This window comes from Heloderma suspectum, chromosome 13 (genome assembly GCF_057233095.1).
Source record: "Heloderma suspectum isolate Gila_16-S chromosome 13, 16-S_ref, whole genome shotgun sequence".
NCBI classification, from domain to species: Eukaryota; Metazoa; Chordata; class Lepidosauria; order Squamata; family Helodermatidae; genus Heloderma; species Heloderma suspectum.
In genome coordinates, this window is record NC_139470.1 from 4741709 (window position 1) to 4760187 (window position 18479).

At 45.8% G+C, this 18479-nt stretch overlaps 2 protein-coding genes across 4 annotated transcripts in view; one reads left to right on the forward strand and one right to left on the reverse strand.

Annotated features, from left to right (window-relative positions):
- HVCN1 (hydrogen voltage gated channel 1) overlaps positions 1–3291 on the forward strand; it is a 20544-nt gene extending 17253 nt beyond the window's left edge. For 2 of the 3 annotated variants that reach the window (XM_084819328.1, XM_084819327.1), the window contains exon 6: positions 1416–1753. In XM_084819328.1, coding sequence (XP_084675454.1) covers positions 1416–1481 — 66 coding nt within the window. In that variant the 3' untranslated portion in view covers positions 1482–1753. Of the gene's footprint in view, positions 1–1415 lie in introns of all 3 variants that reach the window. The other variant, XM_084819326.1, reaches the window with a different exon arrangement.
- On the reverse strand, positions 1569–18479 carry TCTN1 (tectonic family member 1). Its single transcript, XM_084819325.1, has 15 exons — positions 18041–18479; positions 17058–17178; positions 14350–14480; positions 12888–13057; positions 12592–12679; positions 11852–11961; positions 11553–11573; positions 8509–8631; positions 7622–7747; positions 7134–7216; positions 6190–6330; positions 5183–5336; positions 4780–4905; positions 3101–3245; positions 1569–1809 (listed from the first exon to the last, which is right to left on the reverse strand). The coding sequence occupies exons 1-14, from the start codon at positions 18441–18443 to the stop codon at positions 3102–3104; spliced, it is 1941 nt and encodes a 646-aa protein (XP_084675451.1). The 5' UTR covers positions 18444–18479; the 3' UTR covers positions 1569–1809; position 3101.

Sequence of the window (18479 nt, forward strand, 5' to 3'; positions counted from 1 at the left end):
CTATTAGAGCAGTACAACAATGGAACCAATTCCCTGGGGAGGCGGTGGGCTCTCCCACACTGGAGGCCTTCAAGACGAGGCTGGACAGCCATCTGTCAGGGATGCTCTGACTTGGATTCCTGCATTAAGCAGGGGGTTGGACTCGATGGCCATGTAGGCCCCTTCCAACCCTCCTATTCTATGATTCTATGTTGGGATTTTTTTAGTGAGAGGTGAGTCAAGAGCCCCTAATTAACCTGGGGTCATCCCCCCCCCCCCCGGCAACTCCTTAATTTAGCTTATATACGCAGATTCCTTTAGGGCAGGGGTGTTGAACCTCTTTCAACACAAAGGCCAAATGCAGTTTCAGAGCGCTTGGGGGCTGGATTCCAGTGGTGGGTGGAACGGAATGTGAAAGGAGGCAGGGCCAAAATACCAGCATATTATAATTTAAAGCTCTTCCTGCCAGTAACTGAGCCTTAGAGGAGGCAATTCAACCTTTAGAATGGGGAAAAAACATGCAAAAGCCAGGAAGCCACCATTTCAGCAGGAAGGGGAGCCTGGTCATCTAGGGGAGCCTGGAGGGCTGGATTTGGCCCATGGGAGTGAGGTTCACACCTCTTTAAGATAACTGGTGAAACAAGCTTTTTGTTGCATAACAGGCACGTTTTCTGAAATGCAGTATGGTTCTAAGCCAGGTGTGTCTCACGATGTGCAATAAGCGCTCCATCTCTAGAGAAAGGGCAGGGAGTGGAGCTGATACACTCTGGTATTGCGTCTTTTTGTGCCCAAGGAAATGGGCTGGAGTCATGGGGTAACCACTGTGAATCTACCACATTGGGTATTTTTGAGTTGTATAGAACAATCAAGCTGCCTCAATTGAACTGGGCTACAATTACGCTGCAGAGCGTAAATGGGGCAGGTGGGTGATGCAGGCAGTCAAAGCAAGCATGTCACTTGTCCTCGATTGCAGCATACAAGCTTAGAAAGGGGCCGTGGCTCCGTGGTGGAGCCCCTGCTTTGCATGCAGAAGGTCCCAGGTTCAATCCCTGACTTCTCCGGGGGGACAAGGAAAGACTCCTGCCTGAAACCCTGGAGAGCTGTTGCTGCCAGTCAGTGTCGACAATACTGGGATTGATGGACCAAGGGTCTGGCTCCATAGAAGGCAGCTTCCGATGTTCCTAAAGGAAGGGTGTGTACATTTTAATCTAAGGCTGTGCATTTATGTAGATTAATCTGCCTAGGCTGGTTTTCTGTTTTATATAATCTTAGGTGTTTGAAAAGCTGTTTGACCAGAGGTCATTACAAACCCCCTAACATTTGACATTTTGTTAAGCTTTGCTTTCCCCCCAAAAAAAGCATCTCAAGGCTGGGGAAAGGACTGGAAGACCAAGTCGTGAGGGTTGCAGGAAACTAACATGCTTCTTGTCCAACAGGAGCTAGAAATTGAAAGGCTTAACAACCTTTTGAAGCAACATGGGCTTCTCAGCCAGCCTAGATAGATGCCTGGCTGCCCAGACTGGGGCAGAACCGTACACGGAGTAAGTTGCAGCACCAAGAAGCTAACTCTTTCCATACTGTGACATTTTGAAAATATCCTTTTGTATATTCTCTGCATTGTCGATAGAAATCTTCTTCCCTATTATTCTTTGAGATTCAGTGTTGTAAAACAGTCCACAAACTGGAAAACCAATTATTCCAATCTTTAATTGTACAGCTGTACAGTTTTAAAAAAAGCAAAAAATATTTAATAAAACCAGATCTGTATAACAGGATGGCATTAATTGTTTCACAATGTTGCAAGTCACAACTGTAGTACCAAGAGGAGGTCTGCAATGCAAAGAGAGGAAACAAATATGTTTGGGAGGGCAGCAGCTTTCTCCAAATATCCTACCACTAATTTTGGCTTTCTTCTCCCTTAGACTTTCTGATGTACACTGCATTTGCTGTCCAGAAATAACTGCTGACCACTCTCTCACTTTGACTCTTCACTATCCTATCCATCCACTCCACACACTCTCCCTGCCTCCCCTCCTTGCCCACCCCCAATCCCAGCAATCAGGATTTGAAAAAAGCTTCCAGTGGCACCAAATGGAAGTTTGTTTTTAAAAGCCAAATTGCCAGGGTGGAGGTGGGGAGTGCAACACATGGGGAGAGGAGATTTTACAGAATGGGAAAGTGCTTTGTAAATACTGAGTTTGCCAAACTGTCAAAGCTAGTCTTTCCTGTCCCCACCTCCAGCCCCAACCCAGCCCTAGCAAAGCCCTCATGGGATGAAGCTGGTAGCTAAGAAATTATGTTTCCAGCTACATGAAATGGATGAAGCAGTGTTTGATAACAAGCTGTCTCTTTTTCAAGCAGAGAGAACTGAAGTGAAGACTGGAATTTGGTGTAATAGTCTGAAGAATGGTAAAGAGGGAAAAACCAATCCAGAAAAAATATCCAGCACATACTGCAACCTAACTGGGGTGGGGGAACTGGAGCTTCGCAGTAGGGGATTATGGTCATCCTGGCCTAAGGCGCCTTCCTTTACGATTCCCTGCACTTCAGAATACAGTGACTGTTCCCACATTTCAAGGGTAAGGAGGGACGGCTGTGCTGCAGCTGTCGAGGAAAAACAATTTGAGCGGAGACACCTAGGCCCAAGAAATGTTGAGCTCTCCTGCACAATACTTCCATGGTTCCATAGAAAAAACCTGTGTCTGGCTGCATTTGGTTGTGCCACCCTCCTATCTCCCTTTCTCTCTTTCTGTGATGGCTGATGAAAGAGCTTGGTTGATGAAGCTGAGAGCTGGAGCTGTCGTTTCCCTTCACCCAACTCAGCCAAGGCCCATCTTGGCTTTATTTGGGATCCCTCCCGTCTCTCTCTCTCTCTCTCTCTCTCTCTCTCTCTCTCTCTCTCACACTCTCCCTCTCTCTCTCTCTCTCTCTCACTCACTCACTCTGCTTTGACACTGTCAGAAGCACATGTGGCAATGATCCTGGGATCAGCTCATCTTCTTTGTGCAACAAACATCCTTATCAATCCCACTGGAATGCTAGCTTGAAAAATGTTTCTCCTATCTTTAAAATAAAGAAAAGGGGGGAAAAGCAGGGTGCCTCCCTCTGACTCAACACTTACTTTAAACAAACGGAAAGAAAAAGTCAAAGGGCAAGTTAGCCTCAATGGTCGGTCGAGCCTTGTAACCTGGCTCGGCAGGTGCAGCGACATCAATGAAAGTGGCAGAACTGAGTATCTGGATGGTTCTTTGGCTTCCTGAATCAACCTGCAAGAGAGGCACATATGTGTATTCCACAAACTGGTCCCACTCCAAATAAACAAAAGGAACACAGAAAGAAGAGTTTAACTTCCTACACAGAATGAAGTCCAAAGCAGATTATTGTGCCGATGCTGGGGGCTACCTAGCAGAATACATGGCAACAAGGATCCACGGGGAGAAGGGTTTGAAGTCAAAGCTGTGTACATTTCGTACAGGAGCTTAGTGCAGAAACGTTTCACTTCTGCCTAGCATTTGAAGCTGGAAGTTGAATGCTGGGGGTCTCCCAGGCAATTTGAAAACATCCATATGCATACAACTTCCCACTTCCAATATGCAGCAGCTACCTAATGACACTAAGCTCCTGTAATAATTCTGAACAAGTGCAGAATAAAGCTTCTATAAAAACCCATCTTATTTTAAAAAATCCTAGTCCTCATGGCAGGAGAAAAGGGTTCATACTTTCAATGAAATCCGAGTAACTGGGGAGAGGTTGAGGAGGGTTCCCAGTAGTCATGGGGTGTAGCTTTGGGACCCTGCCTAGCTCTTTGCCCATTCCCATGATTAGCGGAAACAGAATACATTTCTACAAACTGCCTATTTATTAGATCATACCCATTCTGAGTTTCTAATACTGAAGCACATGGCCCTGCTTAAACCAGCAACAGGAAACTGGCAGCCCCCGGCTCAATTCCAGCCCCAGCTTTATCTGCTAGGACTTAGGCAAATAGTGGGGCCAACTGGATGGAGAGAGACAGCGTAAGCAAGACTGTGCTGCCACTAAAAATGGCAATTCTGCATCTTGTGGCCCCTCCCCCCATGCAGAACAGCATACTTCAGGTGCTGTTGTCATTACACTGTGCGTTTTTGCATCACAGGCTGCTACAAGGGGCGCACATATGCATTCAGAGCAATGACATCAAGATGTGAGGTAAGTAGTTCTTTGTGTTATGGGAGGGGCGGTGGGTGGACAACACAATACTGCTGTTTTCAACAGTAGTTGAGAGAGTATATCCCTCTTTTCTTTTCCAAAAGAAAAATTCAATGTTAAAAAAACATACAGTACAAAGAGATCAGAATAGGCCAATAGACAGGTCCCTTCCTACCATGCGGAATGGCTGTAGGATGGGAGGGGGCAGCAGGCTGATCAGAAGGGCCTTGCTCTCTCCTCCAGCTAAGCAAGAGGGATGGTGTGTGGTTTCAGCCACAGTCTCCCTTCCTACAGACAGCATTAAAGCTAAAATGAGGAAGAATGCTTAGCAGCATGCCTCCTACCGCTCCCCCAGAGTCCAGAAAGCTTCCCTTCAAAGCTTGTGGGGGGCAGTCAGCTCAATCCCACCTTTAGCGCTGAAGCATGAAGAAAAAGCCCTTAACACACTGCAGTGCACCAAGAGTTCCCTTTCCATGGGAAAGGCCAGGTTCATTGGCCAGACATCTGTCTCACATATACACAGTACCTTGCAAGCTTGGAACGAGCACTTTAGTTAAAAATACACCCAACGTGTTGCTACATTTCCTTCCACCACAGGAGATCACCACCCACCTGGGGTAAGGCCGCTGTCATCGCTGTCACTGTGATGCTCACGATTTTAGCCTGGGGGTTAACTAAGGAGCCATATTTAGTCCATTTCACTTCTAATTCAAACGAGACAGGAATTTCGCAGGTGGTCTTTAAAAAAAAACACAGAGATTCAAATCCTGCTGAGCCATAAATAAGTAAAATAACTACACCCTTCTGTGTCACGGCTAACCTGGGGTCCTCACCCTCTCAGTCTATGGTCTCTGTTAATCGGGGGGTGGGGGTGGGGGATAATTTGGATTTCCCATCCCAGCAACCAAAATACTTGAAGGAGATCAGGTCCTTAAGAGGGCTTTTGTTCTAGGACAATTCTTGGAGGGAAAGAAACTGCCCATGTTAACATAAGCCAGGGTGGGTGACCTCTTACCGCTTTGGTGACATTGTAATAAATCTGCACCCAGTCCAGTCCATTCTGGGGCAGAGAATCTCCAAATGAGGCCACGCAATCTGGAAAGTTTTGACCCTTCAGCGCATTTAGGAGTGCTGGGGCCAAGAGCTTGCAGTCCATATCCTTGGTAATTCTTTGGGGAAAGAAAATCGCCAAGTCAACACTGCTCGATGGCAGCCTATCACCCACTGCCCATAAACATGCTCTGTAAAGCAGCGACACTAGTAGCCCCTGTCATCTGGTGCTCTTCTGTCGCTTAGTAGGATAATGCTACTGATCTGATTCAAGGGCAGGGGATACGTTCTGATAATACATGGTATGAAGGGGAGAAAGAAATCCAATAAATCACTTAGACCGGCCTTCCCCAACTGGCTGGAGCATGCTGGGAGGCGTAGTCCAACAAAGCTGGAGGGCACCAGTTGGGGAAGGCTGACTTGGACCGTTTGCATCATTCTCTCTTTGTTTGCCTGAGTCACCAACTGAATTGTACTTGTTTTAAACAGGTGAGCAGAAATGCTAAGAGGGAATCTTTGGGGTGTTAACAAGCAATTGCCTAAACAGCAGGTAACATTGGCTGGCAACTACTATGGCTAGAAGGCCACTTTGAATGGAGGGTGGCAAGCACTTCTCCCCCCTAGGGATCTGGTAGCCATCAGCTTCCCAATCACTTTTGCTAGCTGAAGTTGTGGGGAGAGACGACTTGACTGCTTGTCAAGTCAAGCATAAAAATTTTCATAAAAACACACAACAAGGGTTATTGGAAGAAGGGACCCAGATGTGCTCTGCATTGGAGAGGTGTCATTCTATGTAATGGATCGTGTTTGTTATATCCATTGGGTATGTGCTAGAAATTCAAGATGTCAACACCCAATGGCAGGCAACTCTGCCATCTTGCTAAGTGAGACGTTTGTGTTAAGACGTTCTTAAGCATCAAAATAACGATGAGAAATTGCATGTCTTAGTAAATGGCCTGCTTCTGTCCTTACTGTAGTTGGCATCCAGACATCATGTTGTATCCAAACAATACCGGAGTTCTGATTCCTTCTACAGCTAAACAATCCTGAGTGGATGTGCTTTTCATTATGGTAAGCTGGCCTCCTTCATTCGCACTCTGAATGATTCCAGAGGTAAACGCAAAGAGTTAAGGGAAAACAAACAAACTATAAAACGACTGAATCTTTGAACTGCCTTGTGAGAGGAAGCTGCCTTATACCAGATCAGCCTGTTTGTCCATCTAGCTCAGTACTGTCTGCTCCATCTCCACGTTGTGAGGCAGAAAAGGGTTTTACCCATCACCCACTACCTGGCCCTTTCAACTGGAGATGCTGGGGATCAAACTGGGGATTTTCTACACACAAAGCAGGAGCTCTGCCACTGAACCACTGTCCCTTCCCCCAAATGCAGACAGCCATGCGAGGGCAATCCCTACCAGCTCGCTCTCAATGCTGGAACATCTGGCCAATGCCATAATATCCAACCTGCTCTCCAGTATCCCACCCAAATTCTATGAGTGAGCCTGAACTCTCTGGGAGGATGGGATACGATGTGGGTTCCTACAGCCCCGCTGAATGGTGGGTGTGGCAACAAGGTTCAGAAAGACAAAGCAAGGCTGAGAATGAAAAGCCTCGGCTGTAACCCTTGCAGAACTCCTGGCATCAAGTGCCCACAGCTTATTCAGGCCAAGAGAACCCAGGAGGCACAGCAGCACATTTGCTGCTGATGCCGCACTTCTGCACTAGCTTTCCTGCCATTTCTCTCCAGGACAAAAACTGGAAATGGCTGTTCAGCATATGCGCCCCCATCTGGGGTCCACGTCTACTGTCATCAGTTCAGGATGGAACAAAGCAACGTTTCTCACTATCATTTTTCCAGGCAGGGAGAATTTTGGAGACCTGTTATAAGCTATGTTTAGATAAAGAGAAAAGGATATCCAGTCGACCTAACTCCAGCCTTGATCGGTAGTCCAACAACATAACCAGGGCTTCCGCTGAGAGAAACAGGCCGAGTATCTTGCTATTTAAAAAAACAAACCGACATACAAGGTTTAACACTACTTACTTTCCATTAGCTGTTTGTTTTGAATGCAAAACAACTAATATGAAAATTCTCCCTTAGGATTATAAATGCTTCATCAATCATTGTTTAATAAGCACTGAACTATTTCAATAACTGTTTTCATATTATTGTTGTTGCTTCAACCTCATGCGGAAGGCACACAGATATGAATAATTTTCAGACTTTGGGCTGTGAAGGAAATGAGAGCACACTTGGGAGAATTTTAAACACAGGTTACTGAACTCCCTCCTTTTTTGAGAAAGCTGTGTTTTCTTCCAGCGCCATCACCTATTTTTCTGAAGGATGTGTATTTTTAAAATCTGGCTTCCTAAAGAAATAATTAAAAATACTTTGGGAAGTTACCTGAATGAAACGGATCTCAAAGGTCTGCTGTACAAAAGATGCCGCCATGTTAACGGTTCCCAGGACCAAAGACACAGCCGCACCAATTATTTCGCCTGCCTCTGTGAAGGTGATAAGATAACTTGCCTGAAAAACAAAGAACATTATGCAAAGTAATTAGTGGGAAGGCCAGCTAGGAATACAAATAATAAACTCCTGCTTATTGTTTGTATTATGCCCGTAGTGTTCATACTGCTTTACCACGTAACACAAGCAAAATAGATGTCCTTGCCCCAAGAGCTTACGATTTAAACTTAGACCGGGAGGGCGGGAAGGGACGGGGAGAGAAAGAAGCCAAGGTAACCAAAGATGGAAAGCAAGCAAATGTGTTTCCATATGCTCAGGCTTTGTTTCACAGTTGTGGGTGAGGGAAATGCTTCATGGAAGAGGTAGGTAGGTTCTGAGCTGTGGTTTGATCATTTATGGTAGGTTTTGAAGTGCTATGTCTATTGTTGTTAATATAATAGATTACAAACTGCTTTGGGCACTATCTTGTGGAGAAAGGGCATGTGACTAACCGAATGAAGGCATGGCATGGGTTTCCTGGGACAGCATTGGAGGCACTGGTGTGTTTTTTTAATCAATTATCCATTCGAACTGGCACTTTTCACTACTGCTGGCAATGTATCTGTTTTTATGCTAATAACTGCAAATCTAGAGAAAAGATGAGCACCTATTTCAATAAACATCAAGTGAGTTGATCCGACCATCTGTCTATCTCCCCCAGCTTTTCGATTCGATGAAGCGCTTGTTCACAGTCCTACAAGTCATTTGGTTTCCGCAACTAAGTAGCTGTTACTCTTATCTTCTCAAGAAATGCAGAGCGGAAAAGGTAATCGGACACCTACCTCAAGAACTGAGTTGATGCATGACTGACCGTTTAACGCAGGAAGTAGAGCACCGAAGTTGTCCAGACGCGTGCGCAGCCCCTCCAGAGTCTGCACAGTGATGGACTGGATAGTAATGTTCACCTGAAAATATAACCGAGCAGCCTCAGCAGACAAAGAGTTGCTACTTTTTCTTAATAGCTGATGAGATAGCTCACTGTCTTCTACACAAGCTAGAAAAAGCAGATCTTGACACATATATGGTTTACCCACAGCAGTGATTATGTCCTGGGCCACCTGGCTTCGGGGAGGAGCTGCCTTTGCCCTCATCATTACTGTGTCCCCAAGTGCAGCCATTTACTTTTTCCCGTAGATAGCAGCAGCAACCACTTGCTTACATGGGAGAAAGTAACGGGGTGCACTCTCAAGGACATCACCACTCGCCATAGTGAGTCATGGCACCACCCTCTGGCGAGCACAGGGAGCGACCAGCATCCTCAGCTTTGATCCCTGCCATGTCCCCAGCTCCGAGACTGGGAGGAAGGCCGGGAGCTGGTTGGTAGCTGCGTGGCCAAGGCGTTAGAATACCTTGGCCACAGAGGGCCAAACTCACACTCGTATGCGCTCACACACGCGCCCTCGTGCCCGCACATACACACACACGTACCCTCACTAGAGACATGAGGGCCCAGGAAAAACCCCCAGAAAAATCTGGTCGGATGGAAAAATCGGACATTTGTGGGAATGCTGAAAAAAAAATGCTAGGAAATATTTTCTCTTTGGGAATGAGCGTAATCCGTTTTAAGACAAGGTTTATGTCAGGGCCCAGCTTCAGTACTGCAGTGGGCCTTGTAGGTTATAGCCGGGATTTGATTAGAAGTAGTCTGGAAGGGACTGGGCCTATTCAGTGTGTGGAATGTCAGTCTGTGTGAGCTTATCTCTGTCAGTGTTCTCAGTGCAGAGCCAGGGGGAGTCACCCAACTCCTTGTCTACCTGCTGGTGTGGCCTTGGCAGGCAGGGAGGCTGGAAGCTGCCCGTGAGAACCTAACAGAGGAGGGGTGTGGTTTGCAGGAGAGTTGCCCAGGTTGAAGCGTCACTGCTGGAGGGCTGAGCAGTGACACCCTATTCAGACAGGGGCCTTGCTGAAAGGCTAAAGGCCCTTATCTGTCAAGGGATGTGGGGGGGGGGGTGTCCTACAGTCACGCCTTCCCTTTTAACCTGATGCAAAGGCGAAGAGCCTTTGCTAGGAACATCTCGTCTTCATTGCCCAAAGCCTTCTCTGTTTGGATCCATCATTGTCTGGGCTTTTGGAAGTACTCTCCATATGGACTGGAACTTTGGATTGTTAAGGACTTGCCATGAAAAGTACTGTGAGGCTTTTCATAGATTTGAACTCTCATTGCTGTGGATTGCGTGTTTGTGTTTGGAGTCAGCTCAGTGTATGGCAGGCTGGGTTTGATCTACGACTTTTGGACTTCCCTCTGCCAGAACTCAAGTAGTGTGGAGTTGCCAATGCAAAAGCTGGAACTCCTTGTGTGTGTGGGTATGCCCTTCCTAAGATCTTGATGGGCCTTGACCATGTTGCCTGGAGTTAACAACAAAAGATTCAAAGTTGGACTCTCTATGTGTGTGGGTTGTTTAGGTCTTTCAAGAAGTTATCCCTTGATTGCCTGATGGGTTCATTCCAGGAATCATTCCCTTTCCATGTCCGGGGTTGGAACCCTGTGAAAAGATTGTCTGGGTTAGGTACCCAGAAATCCAGAGTCCCTTCCCTTGTGTTCAGAACTGTGGAGATGGCAACAGAGAAACCACGTTGATGAGGATCTCAGTCATGGTAGTAGTGTTTCGCTTTGGACTGTTCTGGAATTACATAGAGCTTACAGCTACTGACCATCAGCTATATGATTTCTGAAGAGTGTAACCATTAAGCCTTTGCTGTGGGATTCCCTGCAATAAAGAAATCTCATTGATTTGGGGGTCCTGTGTCAGATTGCCTGAGCATGTGCACTGGGGGGACCAGGAAACCTGACAGTTTTACTCACTCAAAATGTATAGTAAGAAGATTTGTATGTGAGACAATGTCTGGCATTAGAGAATAGTAACTCCTGTGTCGATTGGAGACACGTACAACAGACCAATCCAAGGTGCATTTCTTTGCCTAGAGGGTCTTGCCTTCTTCAGGAGAGGAGCGTACAGCGCCTTCCTTTTTCACAAATTGCTTCTTGCCTTCTACTCTGATGCTGGAAGCTAGTCTTTGATGCTAGAAACGTTGATGCTAGTCTGGAAATGCTAGAAACTACTGTCTGCTTATATGAAATCATGGCTGCAATCTTGTACACTTACCTAGTAGTAAATCTTATTGAACGCAATTCAGCCGGAGTAGACATGTATCAGGTAGCACTGTAAACAGTCATGCTCTTGAAGTTGTAATCCTATACATGCTTACTGGGAACTAAGGTCCACTAAACAGAGTAGGTCATACTTCTGAGTAAACATGCATAGGATTGCTCTGTAAACATCATTAATATGTCAAACGGTACAATTTTATATGCTAAGTTATAAATGATGCATTTAACATGTTAAAACAGTAACGCAAGTTTTGGTGTGATAAGTATGACCTCTATTTCAGTTTTTCCCCAAATGTGCATCTCCTACCTGCCCACCCCCAACACACACACAAAAGGGGAAAAAGATTCCGCCCCTGCCAGCTTCAGTACTTCCAGGAATCTTACACCTCTGGCTCTTGCATACACCCACATACATGCATAAGACTCGATGGTCTTATAGGCCCCTTCCAACCCAACTATTCTATGACACTATTCTATGATTCTATGCTCACACCTGCCTGCACACATGCAGAGCAATTTCACACTATAAAGGTATATATACACAATGTAAGTTTACTATCAATCTGCTAAAAAAGAGATTTAACTTGGAAGGTCAAATCAGAGGTAATCATCCAGTTATCCCTTAATTGTAACATTCATGTGGCAAGAGACTGTGTGTACCATGTGCCCACAAATAAACAGAAAATCAGTCAAAAATCAGAATAAAGAGACACGTACCATTTGCCTTGAATTTGGTACCTAATGGGAACAAAGGAAGAAGCAGCATTTCAGACACAGCCTTTTTTGGGGGAGGGGAGAAGTGGTGAGCAGTTACACCCCCATCCCTAATATCTGTGTTTATGTCAGTGAACCAGGGGTCCTGCAAGTCTTAATTATACCTACAAATAAAAATGGTGTGAACATTTATTTCTGAATGAAAACCAAATAGACCTGTAATCCTGACTTCTTTCCCTGTTCCTCCATTTTTTACATACAAAATCCCACTCTTTCTGATGACTCTCAAAATAAACACTCACAGCCAAAATGTTAGAATTGATGTAGAACTGCATGCTGAGTGCTGGAATGGTGGTGCAGTTGTCTGCCTCGAACATCGTGTTGCATTTCACAGCCTGGTTCACTAGAAACCCTGGAGAAACCACAAAACACAAGAGAATCACCAGAAAAACTTCATAGATTGGCAGGCAGGCACCAAACACTATTACACATTAGATAGGAGGAGCCAAGCAGAAGAAATTGGGCAGCATACACCGGTGCGGCATTCATGAATGTTAAGCCAAAGCAATTCTGGCTTGTTATGCATGAAGCAGCCCAGAAGGTCTTCCTAGCCATGCTAGATGTAGGAGATGAACCCGGGACACTCCACCAACAACCTAAGGCCACTCTCAGGTTCCTAAGAAACCGCCTCCCTTTCTCTACCCCTCTGCCTCTCCACATTTCTCTCTCCCCACCCAACCCAGTTTCGAAGTTCCAAATTCCCATCCTCGGTTCACGACAAAAATAACTGGAACAAGAAAAGATCCCAAGTTTTGGAAAGAAAACATTCTCCAAAGAACTGTGAGACTGCTGCAATGCATTTCAAAGGAGCAGCCACAGTCCAGATGCACCTTAAAGACTTGTAGCACGGGCTGTAGCTCACTGTAACAGACACAATGATCCCCAGCTGGGTTCTCCAGAAAGGACGAAGGTGATATTCAAGTAGACACCCCCAAACTGTTGCACGGAAAGAGCCAGCAAAAGGCAGGGCATTCTCTCTGACCTGCAGGGTTACTGTGAGTGCACTGGGAAAGGAAGAGAGGAGCAGGCAGCCTTAGAAACCCATCTGAAGTCTGTATAGGATCCTTAAACTGTCAACAGAAAACACACAGGTTTCATTTTCTACATGTAAGAAGTGACACAAGATACACATTAGCCTCTTGCCGCTGATATGCTCTAGCCTAACGTTCTAATCTTCAGTGGCACAACACCACTGGAGATGGCCAGTTTTTATGGCCATTCTAACAGGTTACAGGTACAACAAAGCAGATACAACGTGTGAGATCTTTTCCTCTTTACTTCATATCTGTTGGTCTTGTCTGCATCAGTGGCATGCCAGGTGTCTGATTCAACTGTCAGTGCAAGATCATTTTCAGTGCCAAAGCTGTCCCCACCAAATTGCTGAAGCAACGTATCAAAATTCTGTGAAGTGGGTATTTCTGGATCCTGAAAAGACAAGGCAGCTTTGTCTGCCAGAAAAAAATAAAGAAAAGTTCAGTGGATCACATTTAATTGCAGTAACAATGGCATATTAGGACTGATTTCACTAAAAACTACTGAGATTCATAGAAGTTCTTCCTTGTCTGGGATCACATGGAGAAAACCCGATCAGAAATAAGGCATAGATAGTTCTATGAGCAAATGTGAAGGGTCACAGTACTCAGGCTGAAGGGAAAGTGATGTTCCTTCCTTGGTGGGGGCTGACCTCTAAGATGGAGAGATCAGTGGAGGCTGATGGCTCCGATGTCAGTGAGGCAGTAGATCCCCTCCTGGTTTCAGTCAGAACCAGGCAGAACTCTAAAAAAGCTTTGCACCTTGGATAGCGCTCTTAGAGTTCTTACTGGCTCTGACTGAAGCCTAGAGTGGATTTATCACCCCACTGACATCGGAGCCAACAGCCTTTACTGGGAGAGATTCTATTTTATATCCCGATGAACACCTGCAGAATCATAATGCCCAGGAAAACAGCTTAACCATGGCTGGAAGACTGGAGCAGAAGCTAATACAAATGCATTCAAGTCATATTTTACTTGACTGAGACCCACTTTGCATGATACTTCGGGTTCACCATGGGTTGTTCAATCCCTGGTAAGTTACGGTGTGTGCCGAGTGCCATTTTAAATATGCAACCCCTGATTGGGATGACTGTGGGAGTACTGTGTTGTGTGAACCCAGCCATCGTGGGTTATTTGAGGGTTACACAACCCTACTACAAACCAAAGGTTATCCAAGAGTTGTTTACCCCTCAAATAACCCACACTGACAGGCTTTGCATGACATGGCAGCCGACTGATTGGAGGTTGCATATTTAAAATGGTGCCTGGCATGCACTATGGTTCACTGGGGATTAAATAACCCACGGTGAGCCAGTTTGTTGTGCAGACCAGATGAGAGTCTTGTTTTTTTAACACACTTCAAGCCTTCAGGATGGGGCTGGCTATACATCCAAATAAGATAGATAAAATGACCTGTACTATCCTCCATGCAAGTCTCGGACATGCCACCGAAAACAGTTTCGGGCTGAGATTAAATTCTGTTAAATGCTTCCCTCAATCACTATGTAATCAAACACATTTGCCTGCACCTTTGCTCAAAATACCCAGATGCCAGAGGCTGGGGACAACACAGGGGTATACTGCATGTGTCTATCAGTCTCTCTGTCACACACACACAGTGCCCAGCCTTTCTCGTTCTCCCTCATCATTTCAGCCCTTGACATAAGGCTTTTGAAGAAGCTTACACCTGACCTGGTGCTACTTACAGTTGGCAGTCTGAATGCAGAATATGCTGGGGTTGACCTTGTCGGCTAACTGAAATATCCTCTTGGGGAGGTACGCTGCTGGGTCTACTGAATAGAGAGCTTCTTGCTGCCTGCAGAGCTGACTGTCACCTCTCCAAAGGGGAGGCAGGGGGGAAAGAAGTTTTTTTAAAAATACAATCTATTTACACATAGGAAATCTTTAGGATATGGAGTGTGAACAGCCTGCCGGGAGGGAACACTTCTGGAGCCTGCCATGGTACTGCAGCAGCCATGTCCTACTAGAGCCTGCAGCTCAGGTCTCCAGTTCTAAAAACAAGGCACATAAACGATAAAAATTACTCATTACAAGACTCTTGCCACCAATACAGAAGGGGTGTGGAGCGGGGTAGACGCCTTCCTTTCATTTCCATACCACCCAGCAGCCAAAGCTTTCTGGGCGGTTCACAGAAATGACTATCTGAAATACAGAGAAACATAATATAAAATCTTTGACAAACTAAAATTAAAACCAGTTTAAAACAGCTAAAAAACACTTGAAATAAAATAGCAGGACCCAATAAAACAGACATAAATAACCTCATTGTATGCCATCAAATGCCTGAGAGTGGAGTCTTAACCTGTTGCTGAATAGATGACAACGCTGGTGCCAGCAGACCTTCCATGGGGACAGCATTGCACAATTCCACCAAAAAGGTCCCTCTTCCCTTGTTGCCATCCTCTGAACCTCCCTCCAGAGGTTCATGATTGCAAGTCATGCCCTCCAGATGTTTTGAACTACAACTCCCATCATTCCTGACCATTAGCCATGCTGGCTGGGGTTGATAGGAACCGAATTCTAAAACATCTGGAGGGCACCAGGTTGGGGAAGGCTATTCTAGAGGGCCAGGAATATTTCTTTGTAATCTGGTATTGTAAAGTGGCCACATTTTAGCAGTGCTTTCCAGAGGGAACAGCACAGAAACGTTATGTGCTGCCTCTCTATCAGCAAGGCCACGTTTCTTTTCATCTAGAATTCAGGAAGCTTTCACTTTGACGTCTCTAATAATGCTGAAAGTACCTGAATGTGGGTGGCAAATCAGCATTGTGTGCCATAACAATGGAAAGCATCAATCCCAGGTGATGGAGTGAGTCAGTTCCAAGGAGCTGAGAATAAGCCTTCACAGCAAGATTGGGCTGATGTATCAGTGGGGAGGGGAGGAGAGGGGAGCAGTTTGATAAATGCGGCCTTTTGTCCTGAGAATTCATACTGCTATTTTGAACACACTTTAAAAAAATAATGTGAAAGAGGTACATGTTTCAAGACCTGAAGCCTGCAACAAGAAAACTCGTTAGTATATTTGTACTTAGCAGGAATACCACCAGCCAGCATAGCTTTACCTGGTTGTCAAATTCACAATGCACAAAACCACCAGAAGCATAAACAGTTATTGGGAGGAGAGTAGCTCGAATGCCCAAAGATGAAATCAGTGGGATGTTCCACATGTACAGTGCCCAGCACACTAATCAGACAGAATGGGGACTGTAATGGACATGAATAGTACATGCTTTATATATAAGGACATCCTTAAAAAAAAAACACAACTCAGTGGGTCTAAAATTATTCTTTCCAGAAGGAGAGTAAGAATGCACTTTTAAAAAAAAATCAGCAACATCAAATTAGGCATTCAACTACAAGGGGTGTAGTGCTTTGGTTATCGTATTGTGCAAACGCAGGATTCAGCACATATAGGAAACTTCAGCTTACATTTTACGTTGCATTTAAAATAGAGTTGTCTGACCCATTACAGCTGCAAGACAAGCTTGAAAACTGTTGGGCAATGCCAGAAAGTGATATGCCAGAAGCCAGAAAGGAGGTTGAGACATCTACACAGTTCTTCTCCTGGTTAGCCAACATTTGGCAACATTAGAATACATGAGCAAACTCTGCTCAGCTTGCCTGGTTTTCAGCATACAGAATTCAGCTTTTAGCCTAGAATCTCAGCTACCTTGCTGCTAAATCTAGATTTCCTTTTTAACACATTCCTGTTAATATGTCCTCCAAGGTAAAACATTCTTATGACTAAGACATTTCAGATACAAAGTCCTCAATGTATGTATGGATGCAGCAACAATTCTTAACATGCAAGCTAAAATCATGGTCTGTTCCCATTGAAGTAAAAGCTCTTGAATTGAAAAGAAATAAGAACCAATTCAGAGATGTAACTTTTGGCTCTCATGGGGTTGTATACAACTTCAGAATACACAATGGCGAGGGGGGGGATCATTTTTCTAAAAGCATCTCCACATCAAATATCTCCCTTCACACAGAAGACTCGCACATCAGGGAGAACCCTTTTAATTTAGCTATCTGCCTAATGTGCTGGGTTATCACATTCAAGGACATTCTGATGTGGGGAATCATCCAGAGAAATTACCTCCCACATATTCTGAGAGTATACAGAATATATGGTACAGTCCTATGAGAGAACTGTGCCACCAAAACTGTGTATTTGAACCAGCTCTTATTTCCATTCCATTCAGAAGCTTTTACTTCAAGAAGCACTACAGCAGGCTTAGATACTGTGCTTTTGCTTAAACAGACAAGCAAACTCTACTCCATACATTCTGAAGTGGTACCGTCACATATAGGCTGCAGCACAAACCCTACTTGAACATCTGAATCCACTCTAAAATGCACCTTCAAATTTCTTATTTGCACAGACACTTACGTGACAACAGGAACTGAACATTCAGTGAAGAGGCTGAAATCTACAGCAGTGCAGACAGGGTCACAGCAGCAATTTACATCACACTGATCCACCAGGAGGTCACAGACACACAATTTCGCCACTAAAAACAAAGTTTTGGATAGCAAAATAGTAGTGCATCTTAAGGAGTGTACCGTTTCAAAAATTAATCTGTTTATACCAGGGGTAGGCAACATGGTGCCCTCCAGACATTTTGGACTACGATTCCCGTCAGCTCCAGCCAGCATGGCCAATGGTTGGGATTATGGGAGTTGTAGTCCAAAACATCTGGAGGGCACTGGATTGCCTACCCTGGGTTTATACTATTATATACAGATTCACAAAACCAGGAAGTTTCAAGGACTTCCTTTTAAGATAGCCATCCAAAGGCTTCTTTCCTGCCAGCATTTTGCACTTATATAAATCTGGTCTGTAATACGGGAGGAAAGCCATTCAAAAATAAGTAGAAGTTACTCTTACTAAAGTGTTTGATGTGTGTGTACGTGTGTCTGCCCTGTTTATATATCTGTAGCTACGCTATTTTCATATTATGCATAATACTGTATTTTTAAGGTTTTTCATCTCTGTAGACCGCCCAGAGAGCTTTAGCTATTGGGCAGTATAGAAATATAATAAATGAAATGAAATTATGCTCCCGATTCCCAAAGGTATTCTTTGCCTTTGATTTTAAAACTGTGAGGTGTGTCAGCCAGGTACACTCAGCCATTGGGCCCTGCCCTGCCGATCAGACCAAAGGTCCATGAAGTGACAGCTGCCTCCCGGCTCTGTTCTTTGCCCCAGGACCCGCTGCTCGGACTGCTTCTGCATGGGGAGGCTCCACCGACTTCCTATGACAACTGCCTCCTCCTGCGTCTTCTCTCGCCTTTCCCGCATCTCCGTACAGTTTCCATCCTCCGCACTGATCCTATTTCCACCCCATCTAGAGGTGCTGGGACGGGGCTCACCGTCGGTCACGGGCGCAGGCCAGGGACCACGACGGGGAGTCCCCACCGGGCTGGATCCGTAACTGGGGGATTCCGCAGTGGGGCGGGGGGCGGCAGTCGCTACGGGGCTAGTGAGGCCCGGGGTGGGTGCCGCCGTGGGGGTTTCCTCTCCGAGGCCCGGGGAGCCCTGGCTGGGTCCGGGGGTTGAGGGAAGAGGCATATCTGCTGTCGGCCCCGAGCCGGTGGTCCCTTCGGGCGCTGGCACCGAACCGGTGGCCCCATCTCGGTGAGTCGCCGAAGGTGGAGCGGCGGGACTCGGGGCTGCGCTCGTCGGCACGGCGGGACACGAGGAAATCGGCAGCAGTAAGAGAAAGAACGCGATCCGCCTCGGCAATGGCGGCGGCGGCGGCGCTCTGCACCCCATGCGGGCGCTCGGCCCTCGGCTAGGCCGCTGCAGCCT

What these genes read in the sequence shown, in the direction of transcription:
- TCTN1 (XM_084819325.1), bottom strand. Translation starts at nt 18,443, where the DNA reads ATGGGGTGCAGAGCGCCGCCGCCGCCGCCATTGCCGAGGCGGATCGCG. An exon ending in GCCTGCGCCCGTGACCGACG is followed by an intron (nt 17,179 to 18,040) that starts GTGAGCCCCGTC and finishes CTTTGTTTTTAG; the next exon opens with TGGCGAAATTGTGTGTCTGT. An exon ending in CTGCATTCAGACTGCCAACT is followed by an intron (nt 13,058 to 14,349) that starts GTAAGTAGCACC and finishes TTTTTCTGGCAG; the next exon opens with ACAAAGCTGCCTTGTCTTTT.